At 47.5% G+C, this 24,217-nt stretch overlaps 1 protein-coding gene across 1 annotated transcript in view; it reads left to right on the forward strand.

The window, feature by feature from the left end:
* Nucleotides 1-264: 264 nt before the first annotated feature.
* LOC125038996 (tyrosine-protein phosphatase 99A-like) overlaps nucleotides 265-24,217 on the forward strand; it is a 58,209-nt gene continuing 34,256 nt past the window's right edge. The window contains exons 1-2 of the mRNA XM_047632714.1: nucleotides 265-358; nucleotides 16,615-16,895. Of these exons, the coding sequence (XP_047488670.1) occupies nucleotides 265-358; nucleotides 16,615-16,895 (375 nt within the window). The remainder of the gene's footprint in view (nucleotides 359-16,614; nucleotides 16,896-24,217) is intronic.

The raw sequence follows: 24,217 nt of genomic DNA on the forward strand, positions 1-24,217 counted from the left end.
CTCCCCTCTCCCTCTTCCTCCTTTCTACCCTCCCCCCTTCCTCTCTCACTCTCTTCTCCCTCCCTCTCCCTCTCCCACCTCCTCTACCCTCTCCCCTTCTCTCTCTCTCTCTCTTCTTCCTCTCTCCTTTTCTCTCTCTCTTCCTCTCCCTTCTCTCTCTCATCCCCCTCCCCCCATCCTCTCCCTTCTCCCTCTTCTCTTCCTGCCCCTCCCCCTCCCCTCCTTCCCCTCCTGCCTCGCCCCCTTCCCCCTCCACCGCCGAGGATGGCTTTGTATGAGGGCGCATCAGCTGCTGGAGATGAAAGGATGACTCAGCAGCATCAGCATCAGCACTCTGGCGAAATTTTCTCTTGTCTGTGTCAGTCACTTACTCTTTATCTATCTATCTGTCTGTCTATCAGCAGTTTTCTGTCTTCTCTTCCCTTTTTTTTTTTAGATAAGTGCAATTGTTGTCATTTTCATTATCTGCCACCATCTCCGTTATTTTGATTTGCTTTTATTGTTCATGTTATACGATTTCTTGATTTTGTGATTTATCTTTTCCTCTTCTTGTCTTCCTCTTTCTCTCTGTCTCTTTCACATTACCCTGTCTTCTCTTTTGACATTGTCTTTTATTTTTTTATTTTCTCTTTCTTAAATCGTCTCCATTGTGGACCGTGAAAGGAAACCGGAAATGACGTTCACTGTAATTGATGTTTGGCGTCGGAGAGGTCGTTAACGAAAGGAGGGGGTGGGGGGGAGAAGGTGGGGAGCAGAGAGAGGGGTTGGGAAGGTGGGGAGCAGAGAGAGGGGTTTGGGAAGGTGGGGAGCAGAGAGAGGGGTTGGGAAGGTGGGGAGCAGAGAGAGGGGTTTGGGAAGGTGGGGAGCAGAGAGAGGGGTTGGGAAGGTGGGGAGCAGAGAGAGGGGTTGGGAAGGTGGGGAGCAGAGAGAGGGGTTGGGAAGGTGGGGAGCAGAGAGAGGGGTTGGGAAGGTGGGGAGCAGAGAGAGGGGTTGGGAAGGTGGGGAGGTGGAAGACGGTGGGGAAGAGGGGGTGGGAGTTGAGAAGTTGGGAATCAGAGAAAGAGAGAGAGAGAGAGAGAGGTTGAGAACGAAGGTACGAGAACTGAGAAGATAGGATATGAAGAGAAAGGGGGGAGGAGTGGGGGAAGGAGGCAAGAAAGAAAAGAGAAGAGAGAAGAGGATCTAAGATGCAGGGAAAAGGAGGAGGGTTGCATAGATGAAGATGAGAGAGAGAGGGAGAGAGAGTGTGTGTGTGTGTGTGTGTGAGAGAGAGAGAGAGAGAGAGAGAGAGAGAGAGAGAGAGAGAGAGAGAGAGAGAGAGAGAGAGAGAGAGAGAGAGAGAGAGAGAGATAGATAGAGAGAGAGAGGGGGGGCAGACTTGGGGGGGGGGGGGCAAAGAGGCAGAAATTTAAAAGGTGTGACGGAGGAGGAAGTTAAAAACTATATAGAAAGCCGATGAAAAATGCTGATGTGGCGATGCAAACGTGCGTGAAATAGGAAATGAGAAAACGATCTTTGGGAGGCGGCGTAAATGTGGGTGTCACAGAAAACGGGAAGAGCTGTTTGAAGTTGTAAACATGCGAACCTCGACAAAGTCACGAGGAAGAGGGAGGGAGGGGGAGAGGGAAAGAGGGAGAGAGGGAGGAAGAGAGAGAGAGAGAGAGGGAGGGAGAACGAAAGAGGAGTAGAGAGAGAAAGAGGAAGAGAAAGAGAAAGAAAAAGAAAGAGAAACAAACTGACAGGTAAAGGGCACGTATAGAAGGTCAGGAAGTAGGATGCATGCGCGGTCAGGATGTAGGATGTAGGAAACAGGATGCAGAGCGGGTGGCATCGCCTGTATTTGGGATATTAACAGCTGACCGAAAAGGAAAGGAAATGGACGAAAGAATGTAATGAGAAGAATTAAATAATAATAAAACAAATCGTGATGATGATAATGGTGGTCATAATTAAGATATTGATAGGTATGGTTGTGATAATATTGATGATTTTATTAATATCATGATAGCAGTGATGATAAGTGATACAAATAATGATAATAGTGGTAATAGCAACGATGATGGTAATGATGATGATGAATGATTGTAAAAGTAAGGAAAAATTATAGTGTCAACAATGATAAAGTAAAACATCAATGTTGAAACTCACAACACCAACAACAATAATGATATATAATAATGATAATGATATTAATAATGATAATAATAATAATGATAATGATATTAATAATGACAATAATAATAATGCTAATGCGAATGATAAAAATAAAATGATAAGGAAATAATAATGATAATGGTGATGATATGGTAATGATATGAATCACACGAAGTTTATTGTCCTTGAAAATGTAAAAATATATATCGACACTAGAGAATTGTATTATCCGCGGCGGTGACGTAGCAGCCGTACGTGATGACGCAATCCCTCCGTGTTCCTGGCTGGCGCGTGCCTTCCCATGCACCGTGTCGTGGCGTTATCGAGTGGAGGGGCTTTCTTGTGATTGCGTGAAGGATAAAGACGTCTTGCGAGATGTTGAGTGATAAGACGATTTTCTTGTCTCGTTTTTTTTTTTTTTTTTTTTTTTTTTTCCTTTTGAAATGTTATTATGGTTATTACTTTTTTTTTTTTTTTTTTTTTTTTTTCTTTTTTTTTTTTTGGTCTAGATCCTGGTAGGTGGAAGGTCGATGTTTTTTTGTTTTGGGAAATAGCTTATTTTTCTTTTCTTCTTTTGGTGTTCGTTAAGTAAGCAATATAGATTTTTTTTTATTGTTATTATTATTTGTGTTTATAGAAATATGGTTTTCAGTTAGATCATTTTTTTTTCAGAAATGATTCAGCCAATGCAGATCCTCATTTGTATATTAATTGTGGGAAATAGATATGGATGGAGATGATAAACTTAATAGATAGGATCGATAAATGACCAGAATATGAATCCCTAGGACAACGCCCAGTGGCATGGCACTAAGATAGGCCTAAAATAAGTAGAAAGGAAATGGATAATAGACCGGAAATTCGAGAAACGTATTTTCACAATGACGAACAGGTAGCGGAAGGGAGGGAGGGAGGGAGGGGAGGGCGGGAGGGAGGGAGGGCGGGAGGGAGAGGGTGGGTGGGAGGAAGGGAGGGCGGGAAGGGAGGGAAGGCGGTAGGGGGAGGGGGGAGGGAGGGCGGTAGGGGGGGAGGGGGGAGGGAGGGAGGGCGGTAGGGGGGAGGGGGGAGGGTGGGTGGGTGGGCGAGAGGGAGGGAGGGAGGGGCGGAGGGTGGGAGGGAGGCGTGAGGGGCGCGTGGGAATTGGGGAGGGGGTAAGGAGGGGGAGATGGGGAGGGGGGAATTACGGTATAGTGGTCATTGTTATTGTTTTTTTTTATACTATGTATGAGGATGTGTATTTTTTTTTCTTTAATTTGTACTGTTTGGAACTCGCGTAGTTTTTAAAATGTTATTTTTGTGGTAGTTTATATTAAGCCGAGGCGGAAGGACAGAAATAATAAGAATAAGAGGGAAGAAGACAGGGACATTAATACTAAGAGAGAGACAAAAAACAAACAAACAAACAAACAAAGAATAAGGGTGAGAAAGACAAAAAGATTATGAGAAAGACAAGAAGGAGAGAACCCCCCCCCCCCAATTTAAAATACGATAACGATAGGAAGCAGGTCATCTTTTTCATTTATCATTAATATTAAAAACACACAACAATGTATTTCCGCGTCACAAAGAAGAAGAAGAAGAAGAAGAAGAAGAAGAAGAAGAAGAAGAAGAAGAAGAAGAAGAAGAAGAAGAAGAAGAAGAAGAAGAAGAAGAAGAAGAAGAAAATATATATATATATGTATGTGTATATATATATATATATATATATATATATATATATATATATAAAACCTCCTCGTGAAGGTCATACGAAAACAAACACAACCGTTTTGTGATGAATTTTGTGGGTGGGTAAAGGGGGGTGGGGGTGGGGGGTATTGATAAGACCCAGTAATGCATCAATTGATAGGCGATGTCTCACCGATACTGTATCTGTAATAAGGTGGGAGGGGTTTCCGTCCTCTGAAACCTTATTTTTTTTATTATTTTATATATATATATATATTTTTTTTTTTTTTTTTTCATTCTATTGTTAAAAAGTTCCGCCTGTTGTGATAACATTGGGGTGAGGTGCCTTAGTGTGTTCATATGTGTGTGTGTGCTTGTGCGTTTGTGTGTGCGTGTCTGTCTGTCTATCTCTCTATATATATCTTTCTATCTATATATCTTTCTCCTCTTCCTCTTCTTTCCCTCCCTTCCCTTCCTTCTCCCCTCTCTTCCCTTCCTCCTTCTCGCCTCTCTTCTCTTCCTCCTTCCTCCCTCTTTCCCCTTCCTCCTTCCCCCTCCTCCCTCCTCCTCCCTCCTCCTCCCCTCCTCCTCCATTGACCTCTCTCGCTTTCTAAGTTCATTCGTGAATTATTTCTTGTTGTCTGCATTATATCCAGTGATTTCGTGATTTCCGGAAAAAAATATAAATCTTTGAAGGAAGAAGAAAAAAAGTTTTATTTATTTATATATTAATTTATTTGTTTATTTTTAGTTGTGGCTTCCTTGCGTCATGGGTTCTATTATTGAAAAAGATATAATGACATTACATAAGCAGATCGTTTTATTCAATAGATGCGATTAAAGTTTATATTAATTTTATTGTTTCTTATGAACTCTCGGAAAGACTTCAAAGAAAATGTTATCTGCCGCGTGTTATCTTTGGGATTAATTTGTTACATTTATCACGTTATGTATTAGCCAGGAGACGATATTATCAGAGTGTGAGTGAGTGAGTGGGTGAGTGAGTGGATGGGTGAGTGAGTGAGTGAGTGAGTGAGTGAGTAAGTGAATGAGGCAGACATACAGAGTTAGACAGAAATAGACAGAGAAAGAGATAAACAGAAAGAGAGAAACACACACACACACACACACACACACACACACACACACACACACACACACACACACACACACACACACACACACACACACACACAGAAAGGGGTAGGAGCGTGCATGCGTGCGTGCGATTGAATGCGTGTATGTATGTATCTGTGTGTGTAAGTATACTTGTGTCCACGTGCTCCCTAGTGCATACTCGCCGTTCCGGATTTAGACAATGCCGTCATGTACCCGTGGCTGTTATGGCGCTGACGTTTTGTCTCGTAGAATAAACCTCGTCTTTTTTCGCAAGCAGTCGAGGGCGAGGGAGTACAACTGGCGTCACGGCGACAGAGATGAGTCAGCGGTCTCGAGTAACGGAATACCATCCCCTCGGAGCGTACGGTTACCGGTGGTTGGGGTGGCGCTCCCCTGTCCCCTGCCCCACTCGCCCTCTCTCTCTCTCTCTCTCTCTCTCTCTCTCTCTCTCTCTCTCTCTCTCTCTCTCTCTCTCTCTCTCTCTCTCTCTCTCTCTCTCTCTCTCTCTCTCTCTCTCGCTCGCTCGCTCTCTCGCTATCTCGCTCTCTCGCTCTCTCGCTATCTCGCTCTCTCGCTCTCTCTCTCGCTCTCTCTCGCTCTCTCTCGCTCTCTCTCGCTCTCTCTCTCTCTCTCTCTCTCTCTCTCTCGCTCTCTCTCGCTCTCTCTCTCTCTCTCTCTCTCTCTCTCTCTCTCTCTCTCTCTCTCTCTCTCTCTCTCTCTCTCTCTCTCTCTCTCTCTCTCTCTCTCTCTCTCTCTCTCTCTCTAGCCTCCGGGCTAGTACAGTGGTAACGTGTCGGCCTCTCATCCGAGGGGTCGGCGGTTCGCGCCCCGCCCAGGCGCGAGAAGTTGCAATTGTCGCCTGGAGGTTACTGCCGTGGCTGGGCACCACGGCGGGTAAGGACTAAGCTCAGCCGAGTCAGCACCAGCTGACACACGTTAGCGAGTCGGCATTAGTCGGCACAGGCCGGGCTCCCCTCATGGGCATAGCCCGGGCGAGGCTCTGCTTCGCATATCGGACTTATCCTTATCTCTCTCTCTCTCTCTCTCTCTCTCTCTCTCTCTCTCTCTCTCTCTCTCTCTCTCTCTCTCTCTCTCTCTCTCTCTCTCTCTCTCTCGCTCTCTCTATCTCTATCTCTATCTCTATCTCTATCTCTATCTCTCTCTCTCTCTCTCTCTCTCTCTCTCTCTCTCTCTCTCTCTCTCTCTCTCTCTCTCTCTCTCTCTCTCTCTCTCTCTCTCTCTCAAAAATATTGTGCGAGGAAAAAGGGGGAGACGAGAAAGATCGTAACAAATGAAAGATAAGAGAGGGGATGGATAGGAATAGAAGGAGCAAATAGGGAGAGAGAGGGAGAAGAGAAGAGAAAAACATGGAAGGAGAGGAAAAAAAAAGGAAAAAAAGAAGAAAAAAGAACTGAGGGAGTTGGTGAATCAGAAGAAAAAGTGTAATGAAGAATTAATTAATAAGTATCATAAGTAAAGAGATGTAAAATAAAGACAAGAACGAGAAGGAGAAGAGAGCGAGACGGGTGACAAAAGCGGGTACGAAATCTTGGTGTCTTGCCATACATGCCGCGTGACAGACGGGCCTGTGTTACGTCATCTGTGACTGTCAGGTGTCCACGCGCTTTGTGCATTGTGCCGCGAGTTTTTTTTTTTTTTTTTTTTTAATTATTATTATTTTATTTTTTGTTAGATGAATTGATTTATTTGATTATTATTTATTTCGTTTGTTTATTTATTTATTTTAGGGATTCGTTAATGTTATATGATTGGGGGGGGGGGGTTGGGGGAGATTGGATGGGAGTAGACGGAATGATCAGGGGTTAGGGGAGGTTGGGTTGGGGTTGAGTGGGCTGAGGGGAAATTAGGTGGAAGGCGAAGGGAGTTTTATAATGGGCGTTGAGGGGAGATTGGGGCTGGGGGCCAGGATAAGATTAGGAGGAGGAGGTTGAGGGGAGACTGGGGGGGGTGAGGGGAGATGAGAAGGGGTTGAGGGGAGAGTAGAGGGGTGAAGGGAGACGAGAAGAGGTTGAGGGGAGATAGGAAGGGGTTGAGGGGAGACTGGGGGGGTGAAGGGAGATGAGAAGGGGTTGAGGGGAGATAGGAAGGGGTTGAGGGGAGACTGGGGGTGAAGGGAGAGGAGAAGAGGTTGAGGGGAGATAGGAAAGGGTTGAGGGGAGATTGGGGGGTGTAAGGGAAGATGGGAAGGGGTTGAGGGGAGATTAGGAAGTTGAGGGGAGACTAAAGGGGTTGAAGGGAGACCGGAGGGGTTGGGAGGAGCCTGGGGGAGGGGTGAGGGAGGGCAGATGAGGATCTTCTCTGCTTGTCTGTCTGCTTTGCGTGAACTCGCTCCTTTTTTGGTGGCACTACGTATAATTTTCATTTTCTTGAGTTTCCTTTGTCCTGGAGTTTCTTTGTGTGATTTCAAGTGGTGCTTTCTCCTCCTCCTGCCTTGCTCTTGTCTCTCTTCATTTCTGCTTCTCCATCTCTCTTGTCTCTTTAGTTTCTCCCTCTTTTGATGTATCTCTTTAGTTTCATCCGCTCTCTCTCTCTCTCTCTCTCTCTCTCTCTCTCTCTCTCTCTCTCTCTCTCTCTCTCTCTCTCTCTCTCTCTCTCTCTCTCTCTCTCTCTCTCTCCCTCTCTCTCTCTCTCCCTCTCCCTCTCCCTCTCCTCTCCCTCTCTCTTCCTCCCTCCTTCCTTCCTTCTCTCCCTCCCTCCCTCCCTCCCTCCCTCCCTCCCTCCCTCCCTCCCCGCTTTCTGTGTGTGTGTGTCTGTCTGTCTGTCAGTGTCTTCCTAAGAACAAATGGCAACTATTCATTGACGGGACAAATGAGTAGCTGGATCACTTAAGCCTTGTGTGGGAGAGGGAGAGACTGACAGACTGACAGCCTAGGGAAGATTATTCAAAGGGGGTTTGTCTTCCTGTCCCCTCTTGTCATCCTTCCTTCGTTTTCTTTTCTTTTCTTTCCTTTCCCTTCCTTTCCTTTCTTGCGCTTTCTGCTTTCGCTTTCTTCTTTCGCATCCTTTTGCCCTTTCCTCTCGTTCTTCCTTTCCATTCTTGTGTTCTTCACCTTTATTTCCTTCTGTTTTTCTATCCTTTCCTTTTTTGTTTCATATTTTCTTCACCTTTTCTCATTCTTCCTTCTGTATTTTCTCTCGTCTTTCCATCCTTCCTGTATTCCTTCTTATCCACCCTTCTTTTTTTCCTTCCCTTCCTTCCTTCCTTCTCTCCTTCCCTTCCTTCCTTCCGTCTCTCCTTCCCTTCCTTACTTCCGTCTCTCCTACCCTTCCTTCCTTCCGTCTCTACTTCCCTTCCTTCCTTCCTTCCGTCTCTCCTTCCCTTCCTTCCTTCCGTCTCTCCTTCCCTTCCTTACTTCCGTCTCTCCTTCCCTTCCTTCCTTCCGTCTCTCCTTCCCTTCCTTCCTTCCGTCTCTCCTTCCCTTCCTTCCTTCCGTCTCTCCTTCCCTTCCTTCCTTCCGTCTCTCCTTCCTTCCCTTCCTTCCTTCCGTCTCTCCTTCCCTTCCTTCCTTCCGTCTCTCCTTCCCTTCCTTCCTTCCTTCCGTCTCTCCTTCCCTTCCTTCCTTCCGTCTCTCCTTCCCTTCCTTCCTTCCGTCTCTCCTTCCCTTCCTTCCTTTCCGTCTCTCCTTCCCTTCCTTCCTTCCTTCCGTCTCTCCTTCCCTTCCTTCCTTCCCTCCGTCTCTCCTTCCCTTCCTTCCTTCCGTCTCTCCTTCCCTTCCTTCCTTCCGTCTCTCCTTCCCTTCCTTCCTTCCGTCTCTCCTTCCCTTCCTTCCTTCCTTCCGTCTCTCCTTCCCTTCCTTCCTTCCGTCTCTCCTTCCCTTCCTTCCTTCCGTCTCTCCTTCCCTTCCTTCCTTCCGTCTCTCCTTCCCTTCCTTCCTTCCTTCCGTCTCTCCTTCCCTTCCTTCCTTCCTTCCGTCTCTCCTTCTCCCTGTCCTTCGCTCCTTGAGGAGGCAGATGAAGGCAGACCAGGAAGGGCGGCGGAGCGTCTCATGTCACTCCTGAGTCAGAACTTATTAGCAACGAACTTGTCGCTCCCTCTCGTCACCCCCCCCCCCCCCTCTTCTCCTTATTACGTTATTCTCCCCCTTTCCCTTTCTATTTCCCATTATTTTTTCTCTCCGTGTTTCCTTTCCCTTCCCCTTACTCCGTTCCCGTTCTATTTTCATCCTTTCATTGGCTGTTCTTTCTATTTTTTTTTTTTTTTTTTTTTCGTTTCTCATCCACTATTTTCTTTACACTTCTTCTCATGGCCCCAGTGCCCGAAATCCCTGGTATCATACCTTCCTCTCCCCTTCCCTACCCCCCCCCCCCTAATCCCCATCGCTCTCCCCACCCCCGATACTCCCATCCTCCTCCTCCCTTCCCCTATCTCCCCCCCTTCCCCTATCTCCCCCCTTCCCCCTCCCCCTTCCCCCTCCCTTATCCCGCAACTCCCCCTTTCCCCCCTTTTCCCGTTCCGTCCTCCGACCCCTACCCCCACCCCCAACCTCCCCCCCCCATCCCCACCCCCCATCCCAACCCCATCCCCAACCCTTATCCCCACCCCCATCCTCCCCACCCCCTCCCAGATCCGAAGGACGCGACGCCCTTAGCAGTGGCAGTCTCGGAACGATAGATTTTTTTTTTTTTTTACTATTCTCACGGAAGATATTGCAACAATTTGGCAACGGCGCTGTGATGCAATGTACGGGTTGTTGCAGAGTGTGAAGAAGGGATGGAGGAGGGAGGGGGAAGGGGAAGAGAGAAGGGGAAGGGGAGGAGAGGGGGAGGGAGGATGTTGCACACGCACGCGCTGGGAAAAGCTCGTTGCTGCTCGTCACCTTGCAAATGATACGGGGGATTCTTGTGCAAGCAAAAGTTTTATTTTGCGTGCATATCTTCTTTTTTTTTTAGGTCTTAAGTTTCAAGCTGATATGTGTCTCATATTACATGTGTGCTTATTTTGCGTATGCTAGTGTTTCGTCTTTGTGTTTGCTTGCTTGAAGGAAGGAGAGAGAGAGAGAGAGGGATAGATTCAGAGATAGGCAGAGAAGGAGAGACAGGGAGACAGACAGAAAGAGAAAGAGACAGCGACAGATAAAAAGAGAGAGAGATAGAAATAGAGATAAATAGAAAGAGAAAGAGAGAGAGAGAGAAAGAGAGAGCGAGAGAAAGAGAAAGAGAAAGAGAAAGAAAAAGAGAGAGAGAGAGAAGGGGGGGGGGGGATAGCGTGGATGGGTAGCCATGTGTTGCGTATCCGGAGGGCGTCCCAGTCAAGTCTTTTGGGCGCACAGAAAGGTGGTGAGGAGAGAAAAAAAACGATGTGATGATTAAGATATTGGGGAGTGGGGAGAAGAAAAAAGGGTGGTAGGAGGAAAAGGAGGTAGAGGAGGATAGAGAAATGGGAATGGAGAAGGAAATACAGTGGAGTGGAATTGGAAACAGAAGGGCAGACAACGGGCGGGGGGTGGGTGAAAAACCTAGAGAATTTGAGAGACAGACAGACAGGGGGAGAGGAAGAGGAAGAGGAAGATGAAGAGAGAAAGAGAGAAAGAGAGAAAGAGAGAGAGAGGGGTGGGGGCGGTTTGTTTCTCATTATCGTGGAAGCTGGGGGCCTGATCTCATTATCCTCGTATTCTTATAGCTTTTATCAGAGTGCACCCAATTTGGGTTATTGTGTTATTTTTAGATACTAAAGACTTGCCGACCTCTTTGTGCTTGTATGTAAGAGAGAGAGAGAGAGAGAGAGAGAGAGAGAGAGAGAGAGAGAGAGAGAGAGAGAGAGAGAGAGAGAGAGAGAGAGAGAGAGAGAGAGAGAGAACTTAAGACATGCAGGTTGCAAATCGAAGCAAGTGGCATTCACGGTCGGGATTTTGTGAAATTTGCTTGCTAAGTCTTATTAGTTATTTTAACTCCATTGTCTTATTACCTAATATTTGTAATCCTAATTATGTAATTATATTGTATCCACGTGTGTGTGTGTGTGTGTGTGTGTGTGTGTGTGTGTGTACGTTTGCATGGAAGCTCGTGTGCATGATCAGCTGCTCACGCGCGCGCATCTGGCTGGCTTCCGGTGGCGGGGCGCTTGCAACCTCGTCCTTGTATTAGCCTGTGATTGACGCTTTGACAGGTGGCAGATGGGGGCGCTGACGCAGGTCATGGGAGGGAGGGAGGGAGTGGGAGGGAGGGGGGAGGGATGGTGGGATGGAAAGGGAAGGAGGGGTGGAGAGGGAGGTAGTGGTCGAGGGGTGAGGGAGGGGGAACGGGGATAGAGGATAGAGGGAAGTAGGAGGATAGGAGATGGGAGGGTAAGAGGAAGGGGGAAGTGGAGGGAAGTGGAGGGAAATGGAGAAGGAGGAGGAGATAGGAGTGGAGGAAGGGGAAAGTAACATAAGAGGATGAGAGAGGAAGGGGAGAGAGGGGAGGGGGAGGGGGTAGGAGTAGCAGGTTCTCGTGGCAGGTGGGTTAATGTGGCCGATGGTCGGGGCGGCGGAAGCTGGGTGCGAGCTGTAGGTGTGCCCAGGAAAGGGAAGGGGGGGGGGGGGGTTAAAGGGGTACCAAGGGCTCATATATTATTATCAGTATTGTTGCTGTCGCCATCGTCACCGTCATTAACATCATCATCATCATCATCATCATCATCATCATCATCATCATCATCATCATCATCATCATCATCATCATCATCATCATCATCATCATTATATGTTTATATATGAATCTATAAATATATGTATGTATATATTTATATATATATATGTATATATATTTATATATGTCTGTGTATATATATAGGTATATATATGTATATATATATATATATATATATATATATATATATATATATATATTTTACCAACTCTTTACCAACTCGTTCCGTATCATAAAGCGCAAGCGACCGAATCCGGCGCGGGAGAGGTAAGCGATTCGCCAATCAGTTCCCGTCAGAGATTCGCCCTCGGGAAGATGAACTTTGGATGCAGCGGAAAGGTCGGCTGGCGCGGGAAGGTCACGATTGGCGGGCCGAGGCATTTCGCGCGGTGCCGGGTCGAAGGGCTGGGTTTTGTGCGGTTTTATGCGGTTTTATGCGGTTTTGCGTTGCCTATTTGTGTCTTTCGCTCCCTCGCTCTTGTTTTTTTTTTTTTTTTTTTTTTTTTTTTTTTTTTTTTTTGTGTGTGTGTGTGTGTGTGTGTGTTCTCGTGGCTGTCGTTTCTCCTTTTTTTCCGCTTTTCATCTTTCTCCTTTTTTAGTTTTTTTTTTCTTTTTACTTTTCTCGCTCTTCTCGCTCTTCTACTCCTTTCTGTTTTCTTCCCTTCCCTTCTGTTTCCTTCTCTTCCCTCTCTCTCTCTTTCCTTTCCTTTCCACCTCGTCAACTCCCTTCCCATATTTCCCTTGGCGAAGAAGACCGCTGAGACGTTAACCATCCCCCTCTTCCCTCTCCACCCCTCTGCCCCTCCTCCCCTCTTTCCCTGTTTCTCTCTTCTCCCCCTCTCCCCTCCCCTTTTCCCCTCCTCCCCCCTTCCTTCCATCCGTCTCCCCTCTCCATTGTCCTTCCTCCACCCCTTCCTTCCATCCCTCTTCCCTCTCCCCGCAAGACACAAACAAAGGAATAATAAAGATGGATAAAAGAGTAAGAAAACAAGTGAACAAAGATGGACGCCACCGCGACGTCCTCCGAAACAAAAGATTCGAAAAATGCGCGACAGTGACCCACTTCCTGTGGCATGCAACCCCCTCCACCTCCTTCTTCTTCTCTCCTCCTCCTCCTCCTCCTCCTCCTCCTCCTCCTCCTCCTCCTCCTCCTCCTCCTCCTCCTCCTCCTCCTTCTCCTCCTCCTCCTGCCCCTCCACCATAACCCCCCCACAAAAAATAGTGTGCCTTCCTCCCTCTCCCTCTCTCTTCCCCGCTCCCTTCTCCCTCACTCCCTCCCCCACACCCTCCCCCACTCCCTCCCCCACACCCTCCCCCACACCTTCCCCACTCCCTCCCCCACGCCCACCCCCCACTCCCTCCCCCACACCCTCCCCCACTCCCTCCCCCACACCCTCCCCCACTCCCTCCCCCACACCCACCCCCACTCCCTATACTCACGCTCCCTCCCTCTATCCCATTTCCTGTTCTCCCTCCATCCCCATTGCCCTAACACCTTCCCTCTCTTACCCTCCCCTCCTCTCCCCTCCTCTCCCCCTCTACTTCCCTCCCCTACCCCTCTACTTCCCTTCCCTATCTCCCCTCCCCTCCCCTCCCCTCCCCTCTACTTCCCTTCCCTTCCCTATCTCCCCTCCCCTCCCCTCCCCTCCCCTCCCCCTCTCCCCATTATGTGATCTTGAAAATGACTAGGCGTGAGCGAAGGCGAAATTGTTGCGGTGCGCATAAGTAAGGGTAATGTTCCCACTCGCCGTGTAAGTGTGGCCTTGGCGTACGTATCTGTTTGTGTATGTGTGTGTTTATGTATGTGTTTGTGTGAATGTGTAACGGAGAGGGAGAGATGGAGAGAGGGAGGGAGGGAGGGAGGGAGGGGAGGGAGGGAGGGAGGGGGAGGGAGGGAGGGAGGGAGGGAGTGTAAGAGACAAAAACAGGGCTGGACTGAGGAAATAGCGAGGGAGGCAGAGAGAGAGAGAGAGAGAGAGAGAGAGAGAGAGAGAGAGAGAGAGAGAGAGAGAGAGAGAGAGAGAGAGAGAGAGAGAGAGAGGGGGGGGGGGGGTTAACGAACAGACAGATAGGTCTGTCTTCTATCTCCTCCTCCTTATTTCCCCTCACTTCCTCTTCCTCCACCTCCCCCTCCCCCATCATCGCTTCCTTCCACCTTGACCGCAGACAATAAAGGAAGACATACAAACAGACAGACAAACGTCAACAGATGGCAGAACCCTATATAAACAAAGGAGACCAGTTAGGCTCGGAGGTTAAGTGGCCCAGAGACCGCGCTGGACCGCAGGTAATGATGGGCTAATTGGCCGGGCCGTCGCCGCTCCCGCCGCCGCAGAGGGTGCCTGCGTGTCACCCCCAGGAGGAGCCAGCGCGCGTCGCCCCCCAAGCACGTGCAAGCAATACGCACAAGTAATACGCATTTGCATTCACGCCCATCCGCACGATAAGTGCAGGTGCGAGTAGGAGGAGGGAAGGAAGGGAGGGAGAGAGGGAGAAAGACAGTGAGTGAGAGAGAGAACGAGAGCTTGAGAACGAGAGAGAGAGAGAGAGAGAGAGAGAGAGAGAGAGAGAGAGAGAGAGAGAGAGAGAGAGAGAGAGAGAGAGAGAGAGAGAGAGAGAGAGAGAATGAGAGAGAGAGAGAATGGTCGTCCTTTTTTGGTCATTAAAAGGTAAAGGATTAACCGATATTTGTATCAGTAAATAATTTCGAAATTGGATATCAGATTATAGTTTTAATTAGACTACTGTGAAAGAGCAGAGCTTCTTTTTTTAACGAAGGTCATATGCTTCAAATATATCGACTCATGGGAATTGTTCCTTTTTAGCTGTTTGTTATTTTTACTTCTGTTGTTATCGTCATTATTAGTGTTATTGTTGTTGTTTTGTCGTTGATGTTGTTATTATTATTATTGTTATTATTATTATTATTATTATTATTATTATTATTATTATTATTATTATTATTATGATTAATACTATTACTACTACTACTACTACCACTACTACTACTACTACAACTGCTATTATTATCATTATTATTATTATCATTATTATTATTTGTTGTTATTATGGTCAACATTATTGCCATTATCACCGTTACCGTTATTGTTGCTGTTGTTGTATTGATACTTTTGTTTTACCAGATTCCTCTTTTGTTGCTTCTTGACTTAATTTTCAACATGTTTTGGACTTGTTTGATTTACTTTTCATTGTGTTCCCTTACGTTTCTTTGTTGTTGTTTTTTCGTTAGGCCTACTTGTTAACTCGCATTTGTTTTGATTTTTTCACTTGTTTGCGTTGTTCTTTGTTTTCTATCTTGATTTTTTTTTCGTTGCTTGCTTGTTTGTTTGTCTGCGGCGATGACTGCTGTGGCGTGTTTTTGGCATGTTGATAAGGGACAAGCTGATTGGGGCTCGTGGTGACGTCGACACCGATTGGGGAAGGGGGGAGGGGGTCCAATCGCTCTTTAAGGTCACAGCCTTGAGGTGGGGGGGGGGTATAAGGAAGGTGAGAAGGGTTGGGGAAGGAGGGGAGGAGGGAGGAGGGAGGAGGGAGGAGGGAGGAGGGAGGAGGAGGGAACGGAGGAGGGAAGATGAGGGAGGGGTGGTAAGAGAAGGAAGGGAAGGGGAAGGTGTGGGAGGATGGGGGAGGAGGAAGCGAGAGCGGTGAGGGGCGATAATGATAGAATGGAAAGATAGACAGGCAGACAGACAGACACAGACAAGAGACAAGAGAACACCACCACCATTACGAAAGCATCGTGGTATTTAAACCAGGCCGTGCGTGATTCAACGTTTCTCATTGGTATTATGCTGATGACCATGATAGTCACCGTGGATTATATAATGACGCCAAAAATGTTGCAAATGATCTCTTCAATTGCTCTGATTTGCGATGCTGGATGAGGCCGAAGGGAATTAAAAACCCACGCGACTTGCATACCGGTTTATTGAACAGGTGTGTCGAGAGCGTGGGTTTTGGATTCTTCGTACCCATGTGTTTTGTTTTCTGTTTTACGTTTTTTTATGTGTATTTTTTCTTTGTTGTTATTGTTTCTCTTTCTTTTGTTGTTGTTTTTTTCTTCTTGTTATTATTGTTTTTTTTCTTTCTGTCGTTCTTCTTCTAAATGTTGTTGTTCTTCTTCTGTTCCTTTTTATGTTCTATCTTCTGTTTCTTTTTATTTTCCTTCTTTTTCTTTTCTTTTTCCTTTTTTTTAGCACCCACATTGTTTATGCAAATTGCGATGAATACTCGTCGCAAACTTGTATGATGAAACAGCCTCACTTTATGAAAATATTTGGCCTAATTTTTTTTTTTTTTTTTTTTTTTTTTTTTTTCCTTTGCGTCACTTCCGAAACAAAACGGGTCTGGCTGCGTGTTTTTGAGTATCTAGTTTGAACAAAAGGGATTTTGCGTTCACCTGTTTCTATCGTGGTTTTTTTTAACAGCATTTGAGCCTGAACAAAAGGCGCGTTCATCATATTGTCCGCCAGATTGCGAAGAAGTTTATGAACAATGCACGAACTTCATAAAAGGGCAATGCTCGCCTCACTGCGCTGAAGTTGTCGAGATGAAGAAAAGCAGAGGAAGTTGAAAGACAAGCAACTTCTAATCCAAACGTTTACTTGGTGCGCTGTTGTTATTGTATATTCTCTATTATTGTGATTGTTATTTTTGTTATTGTTATGATGATTATGATTGTTGTTGGTTTGTTTTGTCTTGTTGTCAGCATCATTACCATCATCGTTCTAATAGTTTTTTTTGTTGTTGTTTGTTGTTTGTTGTTCTTTATATCATGATCATTATGTTACTGGTATCATTATATTTGTATTCTTTATCATCGTCGTCATCGCCGTTATTATCATTATCTTCATATCACCTTTCATCATATTCACAAATCTCTTACCTTATTTCACCAATCCAGTCATCCACCCATCTATAAATAAATAAATAATTAGATAAATAAATAAATAAATAGGTAAATAAACAAACAGACAGGTACTAACCCCTCTCCTCCCCCCACAGCCCCCAACACCAACTTCAAGGTGTGGACGAAGGCGTTCACGCAGCGCCACGAGGGCACGTCGTCGGTGCCGCTGACGGTGAAGACGGACGTCTCGGGTCCCGGCGCGCCCGTGATCTCCAACCTGACGTGCCAGCCCGACGGTAACCTCTACCTGCAGTGGCTGAGGCCGGCGCAGCTCTTCGGCTCCGTCGACCTCTACTACATCTACTACAGGCCTGAGGACTCCTTCGAGTTCGAGGAGATCGCCGTGAACTCCGTCAACAACCGTCTCGAGCACAACGTGAGTGTGGACCCAAGTTTGAGAGTGTTGTTGTTGTTTTCCTGACGGGTGGGAGGGGGGGTCTTTTTTTTTTTTTTTTTCTCATTCCCTGGTTTCTTTCTTGTGTGTCTTTTCTTGCTTTCTTTCCGCTTCACTTCTTGTTTATCTTCTTACTTTTCTGCTTTACCTTTTCTTTTTTTATTTTCTGTCTTTTTTGCTTCACATGTTTATCCTCTGTCTTTCTGCTTCGCTTTCTGTTAGTTCCCATCTTTTGGGAGGAATTTCGCCGCTAGTTTTTTCATCCCGATCTTCGAAAAAAAGGCGTTTTCATCAATCATCATTACGGTCATTAGAAATAAACATCCTCTCTCTCTCTCTCTCTCTCTCTCTCTCTCTCTCTCTCTCTCTCTCTCTCTCTCTCTCTCTCTCTCTCTCTCTCTCTCTCTCTCTCTCTCTCTCTCTCTCTCTCTCTGTCTCTCTCTCTCTCCCTCTCTCCCTCTCTCCCTCTCTCCCTCTCTCCCTCTCTCCCTCTCTCCCCCTCCCTCTCCCTCCCTCTTCCTCTCCCTCTTCCCCCCCCCCTCTCTCTCTCTCTCTCTCTCTCTCTCTCTCTCTCTCTCTCTCTCTCTCTCTCTCTCTCTCTCTCTCTCTCTCTCTCTCTCTCTCTCTCTCTCCTACTATCTGGCAGTTTTCCTTGAACATCAAACGAACAATTGGACCGCATAGCAGTGCGAACAGGTCACCTTTGCCAGTGACCTACGTCGTGTTTTTTCCCCCGCCCACATTTTCTCCCTCCATACCCCCATGCTCACCCCCCCCTCCCCCACTCATACTACTATTACTTCTCTCCTCCACCTCTTCCTCCTTCATCTCCTCCTCCTCCTCCTTTCAACTCTCCCTGCCTCCACCTCTCCCTCCTTCCCTCCATCCTGCTTCTATCTTTCCCTTCTCCCCTCCCCTCCCCTCTTTGCCCCCCTCCCCATTCTCCTCTTCCTCCTCCAACCTTTCCTCCCTCCATCCCTCCCACCTTCCTTCCCCCTACCTTCCTTCCCCCCCACCTTCCTCCCCCCTCCCTCCTCCCCCGACTTCCCAATTTCCTCCCTCATTCCAAACGCTTGTAAGGTGAAGTCGGCCATTTAAGCCATTTAAAAGTTAGAACAATGGCCGCCTTCACAGTTAGTATGGCGGAAAGGAACTGGTGGTTAACCTATTGTTGTGGGTGGTAGTGGAAGGTCGCTGTAGGTGGTGGTAGGTAGTTGTCAGTAGCCGTAGGTGGGCGTGGGTAGTTAGTTGTTAGTTGCCGTAGGCGGTCGTAGGTAGCTGTAGATAGTTCTTGGTAGTCGTTGGTCGCTGTAGGTGAGGTAGTTCTTGGTAGTAGTAAGGTTTAGGATAAAACAAAATTAAAATGATCGTTTTAGTAATTACGGGTAGTCGTAGGTGGTCGGAATAGTCATCGATGTAGGTACGGAGTTGATGAAAAGCATGACCCGAAAGTTGGAGTGAGTTTGGATGTCGAGCGAGGGAAACGGCTTAGTGAGAGGGGGCAAAAAGGAGAGAGAGAGAGAGAGTGAGAGTGAGAGTGAAGGTGAGAGAGAGAGAGAGAGAGAGAGAGAGAGAGAGAGAGAGAGAGAGAGAGAGAGAGAGAGAGAGAGAGAGAGAGAGAGAGAGGGGGGGGGGGTGAAGGATGGGGAGAGAAATCGAGGTGTCTGACTTTTTTTTTTTTTTGGATTTTGGATTTTTTTGATCTTGGGTTTACAATTGAAAAGAGAAAATGTTGAACTTGTTTTTGCCAGTGTATTAAACATGTAGTCTGTTCTGGTTGGTGAATGAATTTTAAATCGAGGGAAATTTTGTATTTTTGATGCATTGTGAAATGAAGGACTTGTGCGTGCAGATGTCCCTCAGGCCTCAATAATTGGACTGACACACACATACACACACACACACACACACACACACACACACACACAGAGAGAGAGAGAGAGAGAGAGAGAGAGAGAGAGAGAGAGAGAGAGAGAGAGAGAGAGAGAGAGAGAGAGAGAGAGAGAGAGAGGATAGATAAAGATAGATAGATTTGACTAAGAACAATGATAGTAATGATAACGATACATCAGTGCGTAGTATAGCGTATTGCGCATTCTGTCATTACGTATTCATTCCGTTACTGACCTTGGGAGCTTCTGTATTTTGGCCAATAAAGGGAGGGTCAGGGCATGGCCATCTTGGAATGTGAATCACCATGAATCATCATATGGCCTATTGGGATGGTGAGGGTTGCGTGATAGAATATTCATCAACAGATCGAGAACATTAGCGCATCATTATTGGCGACGATTCTTTCTTTCTCTCTTTCTTTCTTTCTTTCTTTCTTTGCCTCTCGTTTTGTTTTCTCTTTATCTGACGCTGTATCTCTCATTCGTTCTCTCGTTTTTTTTTCTCTCTGTGATTCTGTCTTATTTTTTTCTTTCTGTTTTCCTCTCTCTTTCTCTCTCTCTCTCTCTCTCTCTCTCTCTCTCTCTCTCTCTCTCTCTCTCTCTCTCTCTCTCTCTCTCTCTCTCTCTCTCTCTCTCTCTCTCTCCTTTCTCGCCTTTCTCTCGCCTCTCTCTTTCATCTCCTTTCTCTTTCTCTGTCTCTTTCGATTTTTAGGATATTTTCAGATACATGTGGTGAATAAAAAACAAAGTTAGTCTTATTCTTTTATATGTAACCTCAGTCTTTCTTCTTCCTGTCTGTCTCTCTCCCTTTAATTCGATCCGAAAGCCAGTAGATGCACATGCCAATTCAGATACTTTTCTTCCCTTAACTTTTTAAGGGTTATTCCTGTCCACAACGATGTTTTCGATGCTTTAGTCATAGATACGCGGATGGCCGAAACGCACACAAAACAGGTAGTCTACAAATAACCTTGATAAACCATTATAAGTACTCGCTAGGAGGGGGGAGGGGGTGGTGAGGGTTGGGGGGGGAGGGGGAGGTGAGGGTTGTTGGAGGGAGGCAGAGGAGTGGGAGAAGGATGATGATGGAGGGGATGGTGGAGGGGATAGGGAAGGGGAGGGGGGAGAAGGGAAGAAGGGAGGATGGGGGAGGAGTGGGAGAAGGGAGAACATGGAGGGGATGGGGAAGGGAAAGGGGGGAAAGGAGAAGACGGAGAAGAAATTGGGATGATGGGTGAGGGAGAAGAGGGAAGGGTGGAAGGTGAGGGTGGGGAAGGGGAAGGGGAAGGGGGGAAGAGGAGGAAGGGGAAGGGGGGAAGAGGAGGAAGGGGGATGATGAGAGAGGGAGGAGAGGGAAGGGTGGAAGGGGAGGGTGGGGAAGGGAGAGGTTGAGGGGGGGAGAGGAAGTGGGGATTCTCGGTGGGTGGTAGTTTGGCAGGTGGATTGGTATGTTGCAAGAAGGAGGGGATGGTGTGGGCGAGGGGAGGGAGGTTGGGGGTGGGGGGGCTTGTATGAGGTCAGAGCTGGGTAGTTGGTGGGCGGGTAAGTGGGTTACAAGTGCCGTGCAGGTATTCAGTGGATGTGGGTTATTTACCTGTTTGTTTTTTTGAGGATGTTAATGTTTTCCCCGGCTGTTTAGTGAAGGAAAGAGAAAGAGAGACAGAGACAAACATTCAGACAGACAGACAGAGAGGGGGGGGGGGGGAGATAATAGCAGAGAAAGAGAGAGTCAAATTGATTCTGGTTAAAAGGAGGCACCTACATGGTGTGAGGCCAGTACGCGTAAGCCAAGAAGAAAGGGCCTTTTGTGGCCAGGCTGAACCGCAAGTTTAATAGCAAAGACGTAATACATGTGGAATTGACGCTAGGAACGTTTGGTGTAGTTGCTCCGTAGGCTGTGACGGTAGGCCTAGTTTCAAAGGTTGGACATACATGGAGTGAAATTGGATTTGTTCGATATTCGTCAGATTTTGTAATGCAGCGTAACTTTAAGGATTTTTATAGCTACTTTATTCGATTTTTTTTCTTCAGATTTTGGAATGGAACGTAACTCTTATGATCATTTTATAGCTTTTGGATATAAATGATTACCTATAATAGCAGGGGGAACTTAGAATCGCGAATAAACGAACGAAATCGTCCGTGTGTGGCGTAGTTCTGGCGTGCATCATTCTGGGCCTGTTAGAGCAGGTAACCCGACCTTAACTTTTACTCTCGATTGCCGACCTTGGGCCCTCTGGCGGTAGGGTCAACAACTAGGTACCAGTCATAGCAGGCTGGGTGTATGAGAGGAAAGGGGGGAGAGGGAGAAGGGGTGGAGGGAAGGGGAGAGAGGGAGAAGGGGTGGAGGGAAGGGGAGAGAGGGAGAAAGAGTGGAGAGAAGGGAAGAGAGGGGGGGGAAGGAGTGGAGGGAAGGGAGAGAGAGTAGGAGTGGGAGAAAGTGAGAAGGTTTAAGGGAAAAAATGAGAATGGGAGAGGGAGAGAGAGAAAGAGAAATACGTGGCAGGCAGAGATGCTTTTTAATATTAAGATGTGGAGAAAAAGTAGGAAGGGAATACAGGCATGGATAGATGAAGGACGATGAATACGAAGTAGATAAAGCTCTAAATAAAGAGAACGGACGATAGGTAAAGAAGAAAAAAGGGGGATAAATTCATAAAAACCTTCGAATAATTTGGGAAATAATGTATTCGGCCCGTGTGAACTAACAGCTCCACCCACCTTTTCTTGTGGAAATCTTTGCCCAGCTTACTAAGACGGTACCCTAGGGAGCTCCCGTCATTCTGCCCCCCCCCCCCCCGCCCCCCACCTGCCGATCCCTGCTCTCTCTCTCTCTCTCTCTCTCTCTCTCTCTCTCTCTCTCTGTCTCCTTGTCCCGTATCTTCTGCTGCCTTCCTTCTTCTCTTTTCTCCGTCTTCCACCTTTCCCTTTCTCACTTCTCTCCATCTTCCACTCTTCCCCATCTCCCTTTCCATCCACCTATTATCCTCCCGTCTCCTTTTTACCCCCCATGTGGTACGTATTCTCTCCCATTCCCTTCTCTTACCGCCTTGCCCCCTCCCTTCCCCCACTAACTGTCTTCCCCTCCCTTGCCTCCCACCCTCCCCTCCCATTCACCCCACCAGCCGCCCTCCCGCCCTTCCTCTCTCCCCACTTACCAGCTTCCCCCTCCCACTTACCCCCCTCCCCCACCTGACACAGACGCCCGCGCGCTCATCACGGCCGCTGGATGCAACTTTGACCCTTATGCGCTGGGGGTAAAGTGGTCATTAGTGGTGCACTTGTTTACGTGGTGTTTGCGAAGGGAGTTGGGCCATGACAGCGGCGCGCCTGCCCGCTGGCGTTTGCTCGTTCGCTTGTTTCCCTCTGCAAACTGGAAACTGAGCCTAATATGTTTATAATTCCATTCTTTCTTTGCTCACTTTGTTGTTTTCGTTTGATTTTATCTTTAAAATCAGATAACAGTGTTTTTTGTCTTATTCTTTTTATTATGGGTTTTCCGTTTATTTAGTCTCGTGAAATTACCATCCAGTAATTCGTTTCGGTACCGATTTTGCACGAGGGAGAAAGGGAAAGAGGAAGAGAGAGAGAGAGAGAGAAAGAAAGAATATGTATGAGTGTGAATTTGGTGTGTGAGTGTGGTGTGTGCCGTGTTAATGTGCGTGTGCTTGTGTTTGTGTGGATGCAGGTGCATGCGTTCATGTGCGCACCTGTCTTGTGTCTGTCTGTTTCCATGTGCATGCCCTGTGTGTGGCAACACGGGCGCACTCAGCGAGTCTTTGTGAGGCCGTGGGACTTTCATGTTTATTTCATATGAGGTCCGTGTGCGTTCCGAGCCGAAGCGAAGGGCATGGAATACGCAGCGCCCGCCCCCCGTGAGTAAAAAGATCAACACGGAATTTTTATCAGGGGCCCGAAATATCCGTGGACGAGGAATAGGAAAATGAACACGCAGTGAAAGGGCCCGAGGACTGGAGAGGAGGAAGGACGAGGAGGGGGAAGGGGGAGAGAAGAGAAAGGAGAGGAGAGAGGAGGGTAGGAGGAGGAAGGAGGAGGAGAGGAGGAGGGGGAGTAGGAGAAGAAAAGAGGAAGAAGAGGGAAAAAAGGGGAGGAGGAAAGAGGAGAAGAGGAGGGGGAAAAGGAGGAGGGGAAAGGAGAGGAGGAAAGAGAGGAGGAAAGGTGGGGAAGAGGTGGAGGAAGAGTGAGGAAGAGGAGGGAAGGAAGAGGAGGAGGAAAAAGGGGAGGAAGAAGAGAGGAGAAAAGGAGAAGAAGGGAGAAGAAGAGAGAAGAAGAGGAGAAGAAGAGGAGGAAGAAGAGGAGGAAGAAGAGGAGAGGAAGAGGAAGAGGAAGAGGAAGAGGAGAGGATGAGGAGGAGGAGGAGGAAGGATGAGGAGGAGAGGAGGAGGTGAGGAGGAGAGAAGAGGAGGGAGAAGAGGAGGGGAAAGAGGGGGAGGGAGGGGAGGGGGGAGGGGGAGGAGGAGAAAAGGGAAAGGGAGAGGAGGAGAGGAGAGGGGGAAAGGGGGAGGAGGAGGAGGAGGAGGAGTAATAAGCGGTGAAGGAGGAGAGGAGGAGAAAGAAAGGGAGAAGGAAAATAAGTTGAAGGACACGGAGACGAAGAAGGAGAAGAAGGAGAAAGGAAGAAGAACAAGAAGTAGAAGTAAAAGAAGAATACGAGGGCAAGGACGAAGAAGACGAAGAAAGAAAAAATAAAAAAAATTCCGGTAGGGTTTCAGTCGCTGCAGTAGACGCGTGGTATTGGTGAAGGTAAACAGGGAACAAACGGGGGACATGTGGCCACCATGCGGTGTAAACAACACTTGTAGGTGTTTGTGCTAAATTCTCGTCCAGAGTTTCCTAGTGCCGACGCGGAGGCAATAGTAGCGTTCTTGAAAGCCCACGAGGAAGGGGGGGGGGAGGGGGAGTAGATTTTTCTCCAAGACAAAGGTGAACCGGGTAGGTCGAGTAGTTGTTCAGGGAGTCTTAGATTTGTTTCAAGGGTTTGCAGCGAGCCCGCCGGAGAGATGCACGTGGATTGTGTGCGTGGCTGACAATTTTTTTTTTTCTTTTTTTTTCTTTTCTTTTCTTTCTATTCATTATATCCCAACTCTTCTCCTCCCTCCCTCTCTTCCCCCTCCTACCATCGCCATCTTCATCTCTCCCTCCTTCCTCCCCCTCACCCCTCCCCTCCCCCTCCCCCTCCCCCTCCCCCTTCCCTCCCCCCTCCCCCCTCCTTCCTTCTTATATCTTTCCCATTTTATTTATTAATCTTTTTCGCCCGACAAGAGGCACTGGAGCGGCGCTGAAGCCTCTCCCTCTGTCATGGAAGCCAGTCATTCGCACTCTTGTCTTTGCTCACTCATTGATTAAACGGCCGGGACTTCTGTCGGCGGCCGAAGCGTCCGTTCTTCCGGC

Source organism: Penaeus chinensis, chromosome 26 (genome assembly GCF_019202785.1).
Source record: "Penaeus chinensis breed Huanghai No. 1 chromosome 26, ASM1920278v2, whole genome shotgun sequence".
NCBI lineage: Eukaryota > Metazoa > Arthropoda > Malacostraca > Decapoda > Penaeidae > Penaeus > Penaeus chinensis.